The 6,477-nt window shown below is 40.5% G+C and overlaps 1 protein-coding gene across 1 annotated transcript; it reads right to left on the reverse strand.

Annotated features, from left to right (window-relative positions):
* Positions 1 to 5,344: 5,344 nt before the first annotated feature.
* LOC138875700 (secreted RxLR effector protein 161-like) lies at positions 5,345 to 6,094 on the reverse strand. Its single transcript, XM_070154563.1, has one exon. It carries the CDS (start codon positions 6,092 to 6,094, stop codon positions 5,345 to 5,347), a length of 750 nt encoding a protein of 249 aa, XP_070010664.1.
* Between the last annotated feature and the right edge of the window lie 383 nt (positions 6,095 to 6,477).

Consider the following 6,477-nt stretch of genomic DNA (forward strand, 5'->3'; position numbering starts at 1 on the left):
AGTAAACGAGATTGACATTCAACGAAAGATCGGTAAGGCTCCACCTCATTCGGAGTACAGCCATGTCTATGAGTCATCGTGTCAGAGTTTTGCTACAGACTTATTGGAAGGCCAGTACCTTGTCCCATTTAATGTCGAATAATCTTAGAGGCTTTGTAGACAAAGGTTCATTTTGTACAGTGTGTCAGAGGCCTTGACGGCCCATATATATTCATGTTTTAAGAAAAATGGTTCAGTGATACAATGTTGTCTATTTACAATTGTACATTACGAGTTGTGGCCATATTGGCCCATGGTAGTTACAAAAGGAATGAACGAGTTTTAGAGTGGTTCGCTCGGGCCAGTGCGGCACCAGGTGCCAGCCACGCCTTCCAAGGTAGGGGCATGACAATTTCCTATCTTAAGGCAAGGAAGATGATCTCAAACGGTTATATTTGTCATCTCGTTTTCGTTAGGGATGCGAAGGCGAAGCTGCCTACTCTACAATAAATCCATGTGGTCAATGAATTTCCAGATGTTTTCCCAGATGAACTCCCAGGCCTTCCTCCTGAAAGAGATATTCAATTTTGCATTGATGTGTTTCCTACACTCAACCCATATCTATTCCTCCATACAGGATGGCCCCGGCAGAGTTGTGAGAGTTGAAGGCGCAGTTGAATGACTTGTTGGATAAGGGCTTCATTAGGCCTAGCACTACACCTTAGGGTGCGCCAGTTCTTTTTGTGCGAAAGAAAGACGAGTTGTTAAGGATGTGTATCGATTATCGACCGTTGAATAAGTTTACAATAATGAATAAGTATCCACTTCCAAGGATTGACAACCTATTTGACCAACTCTAGGGTGCCAAGTATTTCTCCAAGATAGACTTATGTTCAGGTTATCATTAGGTGAGGGTTAAGGAGAAGGATATTCCAAAGACGACCTTTCGGAAAATATATGGGCACTTTGAGTTCTTAGTAATGTCGTTCGGACTAACAAATGCCCCATCAGCTTTTATGGATCTCATGAATACTGTATTCAAGCCCTATCTTGATGTGTTTGTGATCATATTCATTGATGACATTCTTGTGTATTCTCTTTCAGAGGCGGAACATGCAGGCCACTTACGGATAGTATTACAAATGCTTCAGGATTGTAAGTTATATGCTAAGCTCTCCAAATGTGAATTCTGGATGAAGTCAATAGCATTGTTTGGCCATGTGATGTCTGACGAGGGTATTATTGTCGACACTTAGAAGATCGATGTAGTAAAGAATTGGGAAAGACCTAAAACACCATCAGGAGTCCGCAGCTTCCTAGGGCTAGCAGGATATTATAGGCTATTTCTAGAAGGGTTTTCCTCTATATCAGCACCATTGACTAAGTTAACACAGAAAGCTACTAAGTTCCAGTTGTCTTATGCTTGCGAATGAAGTTTTCAGGAGCTAAAGAATCGATTGACTTTTGCGCTAGTGCTCATTCTCCCAGAAGGAATAGAAGGTTATGTGGTATATTATGATACCTCAGGTATAGGTTTGGGGTGCATATTGATGCAACGTGAGAAGGTGATTACTTATGCATAAAGACTATTGAAGAAGCATGAAAATAATTACCCGACCCATGATTTGGAATTGGCTGCAGTAATATATGCTTTGAAGATATGGTGGCACTACTTATATGGCGTTGTTTACCGGGCAAATGGTAAAAATAATTAAATTTGATTTAGTGGTTCTAAAAATATGTGATCTATTTTGATGCTAGTTGTTAAGAAGTTGATGCTATATGGAAGGCTTGGAATCAAGAAAAGAACTTTGAAACAAGATGTTAACCAAATAGTATCGCTGTCGATCGGGGCCTCGAGCTTGCCTATTCGAGGGCCTCGGGGTCGAATATGAAGCTCGGATGGGAGCTATCGAGGGTGGTCGATGGAGACTAATAGTTACAAATAAATAAATGGCGTCTCTTTATGACCAATAATAACCAATAAATGAAGAACAATGAATGTAAGCAATGAATATTAGCAATAAATGGAATAATGAAATCAAGAGAATGTGTTAGAGAGCAGAGAGAATGTTCTTGTATATTTAGTATGGAGCAACATATGTTTACAAAATGATAAGGATCCCCTTATATAAGAGGGGGAATCCGAACATAGTACAAGTGTATTTATTACAAAGATATGGAGATGGGATAGCTAGTTAATGCCACGATGCGTGCTCAGACTAGCCTGACAGACTTTGTCGGCTCTAGCTTGATGCCTTGGGAACTCCCCACTTTCTTTTCGTAACCGTCGATCTCATATTGTCCCGAGGTCGAGCGTTGATGGCCCTCGAGGGATGAAACTCGACCGTGATTTCGAGTCTTCGAGGTGTTATGACGATAGAAAATTGGATCCTGCGATTTTACCGCATATAGATAGTCCTGGCATTTCTTAGAGTAGAACGATAAGAAACGACCTTGATAACCATCTTTTCGAATTTCCGCGATAATGTTATATTGATGACGTCATACTCATGACATAGGCTTTTATGGAAATTGCGGCGTCCTGCTGATTGTCTTTTCAGCGCCTTTCAATGCACTATCGATCCTCGTCCTTTTAAGCGATAATATCGTCGCCGATTCAGTTCCAAATATGCATTAATTACACCTACTGATACGTCTTTCAAGGACATTGATGGTGCCGTCGGTTACATTTTTCAAAAGAGTATTAATTGTTCTCACCGGTTACTCTGCCCTTTCTCTATAAATGGGGGTTTTTTGGAAATAATGCTTTATTCAAGTATTCTTCAATCAGCCTTTCTCCCATTTCTTCTCTCCATCCTTATCCACTTTCATTTCCCATGCCTGAGGCTCGTGCCTCGAAGTTTCCTGGTGGCGTTCTCATCAGCTATGCCATGGCTTTTTCCCGGGGCTTTTCCTTTTGGAGCGAGATCTCACCAGCTTGTTGTTGTTATTGTTGTTGTTGTTATTGTTGATACTGCTATCGCTATTGGCTCGAGACGAGGAGATAGGGAGGCCAATCTCTTCCGTCTTGGGAAGGTATTTGGACTCTACACCGCTGCTCACGAGGGTGTTCGGACTACACTGCTGCTCACCTTCCTACCCTAGCCTGGTATGGCACTTCACCCCTTTTGCTTTTCGTGGGGTGAAGTGGTACCTCTGGCCAGTAGCTTACACGGAACAATGTCCCAAGAAGTGGACTCAAAGTAGCCATGAAAGCGAGGACGACGCCCTCCAAGCCTTCTACCGGGCTGTGATCTTCTTGGCTTGGTGAAAACCTCTTCTCTTTGGTAGGCTATGGTGTTTTTTCATCTCTTTCTGCCTCTTAACTTTCCTCTTCTCCATATTCCCACTTTCCTCTTCTTCAACTTCTCCATTTCCTCTTCTTCATCTTCTCCCTTGGAGATACCATTTTGGAGGATCGAGATGAGACCCCCAAGGAGGTGGCGGTCGAAGATACTGTCGCCGAGGATGAATACCCGAGGGGATGGTGCTCGAAGATATTTTCGTCGATGATGAACCCTCGAGAATAGATTAGGCTCCTAGCTTTTATTACATGTATACTTTTACTTTTTTGTTTTTGTATAAGGACCTCTCGTGGGCTTTTGTAATCATATGTAAGGACCCCTCGCGCGCATTTGTAATCAAGTAAATATAAAAATGTTTCTTCATCTTCTTCCTCAGTAATTTTTACCTGCTTACTTTTCACTGCAGATCTTGTTCTTTTGGCTAAAAAAGGTTCAGCAGATACAAGTTCAGAGGAAGACTTCTTGGAAGAAGCCTTGGCCCTTTTTGGTTTGGATGTAGGAACTTCCACAGTTGTTCCCCTTTCATGATGGACCAGTTCCATCTCCTCCTGTTCTTCTTCTGCAACCTCAGAACTCTCCACAACCTTTGTTTTTCCCTTCTCTTCTTTTTATTCTTGCTTTCTTCCAGAGGTTTCTGTAACTCAGCTTCACTTTGTTTGACCCTGCTTCTAATGGCTCTTCCCTTATGTACTGAAGGTACAGTAGGTTTTGGGGATGACATTTTGCTTTTCTTTGTTGGCTTGGAAGCAGTTGGAGCCTTTTGTGTGGAAGCTTTCTGCTTATTTGGATCATAACTGGCCCAACCCTCTTCAGAAGATCAGCCAGTGTTTCCTCAGTAGATGAACCAGGTTCATCTTGTTGCTTGCTTAGATGCACAAGCCCTTCAGCCGCCTCCCCAGAACCACTTCCCCCTGACTTGTTGCCACCTTCTTCAACACCTCCACAGATAGCCAGAAAGTTTTCTTTCCCATTTCCCCTCTCATCACCACTTGCTCCTTCTCTCTCTTTTTCTTTCTTTTTACCTCCACTTCTACTAGATTCAGCCCCCTTTACATCTTTGATAGGACCAACCAAGACAAACCTATTTTCTATATTTTGAACCACAATAGAGAATACCACGCAAGAACTTACCTTACCAGGGGTTTCTTGAATTTTGTCAGTGATAGAAGACCCATGTTCTTCACCTTCGTTGGCAGAAATAAAAGCTTCAGACTCAGAGCTTGAGTCAGATTCTTGAGTAGGACTTTCCTTCCTCTGGCTAGCCTTCAATTTCTCATTTAGAACTTTTCTTAGATCTCCAGAAGCTACAGTTTTTCTGGCCAACATTTTCTGCCTACGAAACCTAGGTTTTAGGGTTTCACTAGGGGGTGTAGATGAGGATGTATTAGAAGGGGATACTGGTGGGGGAGTGCCAGGATTGTCTTGGGGGTTAGTCATGGTGGATTGTTTCTAGAGAAAAATTTGGGAATTTTTGGAGAGAAGAAGGGCGATCAGAACTTGAGAAGAGTTTTGACGGTTATGGACTAATGAATAATAGGTGTGGTGTATATTTAAAGATGATTAGAATTAAATGCAGTAACGACAGCTTTTTCAGAGGTCAATTAGAAGTCTAATCAAGGTATAATTCCGGTCTCTTAGTGATTAATAGGCATCGCTAGATTTTAGGCAAAAATCTCAGTTTTTAGAGTTCTATGGGAATGAAACTGGTTCAATGCTCAATGGATAGAATTTCTGGGAATTTGATGAATGTAGGACTTCTGCTCATGATTGGAAAAATAATCTTTCTAATTGTATAGAGTATAGAAAATATACATGAGCTTTTCATATGAACACATACTGATGAACCAGGTTCTTTATATAGAACTCTCTTGAACATGCCTCAAATGCCAAAATAGAAGAAACTTTGTAAGAGATCAGTGAGTCACATGTAACAGGAGTATACTAATTAAAGTATGAAACTGAGTAAGAATTGATCTAGATATTTATACAAAGTTAGAACTCCTAACCAAAAATTAATTTTTTCTATTTTTAATATTGTGCATTTTGAACTGGACCTATTAGGTGATCTTAATCATCCCTAATTCCACCCTGTTCCTCTCAAAGTTTTCTCTACTTAGTGCTTTAGTGAAAATGTCAGCTATTTGTTTATAAGTAGCATAGAATTCTATTGAAAACAATCTTTTCTCATAGTTATCTCTTAAGAAGTGGTGTCTAACATCTATGTGCTTAGTCCTCTTATGATGAACAAGGTTCTTTGTCATACTTATAGCACCAGTGTTATCACAGAATATTGGAATACATCCCACTTCAATTCCAAAATCTACCAGCTGTTGTTTGATCCATAGCAATTGAGCACAACAAGAAGTAGCAGCAACATACTCAACTTCAGTAGTAGATAGGGCCACAGAATTTTGCTTTTTGGTAGCCCATGACACAAGACATGAACCAAGGAAGTGTGGCATACCTGAGGTGCTTTTCCTGTCCACTAAGAAACCTGCAAAATTAGAATCAGCATATCCTACTAGATCAAAATTACTACCTTTAGGATACCAAAGACATAGATGAGTGGTGCCTTTCAGATATCTCAGTATCCTCTTTACAACAGTCAAATGGGACTCTTTTGGATTTGCCTGAAAACGAGCACAAAGCCCTACACTAAAAACAATGTCAAGTCTTCTTGCAGTAAGATACAAGAGTGAACCAATCATACCTCTATACAACTTTTTATCAACTGATGAACCAGGTTCATCAATATCTAATTTAGTGGCAGTTGCAATGGGTGTGTCTATTTCTTTAGAATCCTCCATTTTAAACTTTTTGATTAGCTCTTTTGTATATATCTGCTGATGAATCATGGTTCGATTTGGACTTTATTTGATCTGCAAGCCTAAAAAGAAGTTAAGCTCACCCATCATGCTCATTTCAAACTCACTCCCCATTAGTTTTGCAAAGTCCTTACTCAGCCTATCAGTGGTAGCCCCAAATATGATGTCATCTACATATATTTGCACAACAAGGAGATCTTTACCTTTTTCCCTTAAAAATAAGGTACTGTCAATTTTACCTCTTTTGTAACTATGATCCAATAGGAATTTGGATAGTCGTTCATACCAAGCTCTTGGGGCCTGCTTGAGCCCATAGAGAGCCTTGTCTAACTTGTACACATGCTCAGGACATTCCTTGCTCTCAA

Source organism: Nicotiana sylvestris, chromosome 8, assembly GCF_000393655.2.
Source record: "Nicotiana sylvestris chromosome 8, ASM39365v2, whole genome shotgun sequence".
NCBI lineage: Eukaryota > Viridiplantae > Streptophyta > Magnoliopsida > Solanales > Solanaceae > Nicotiana > Nicotiana sylvestris.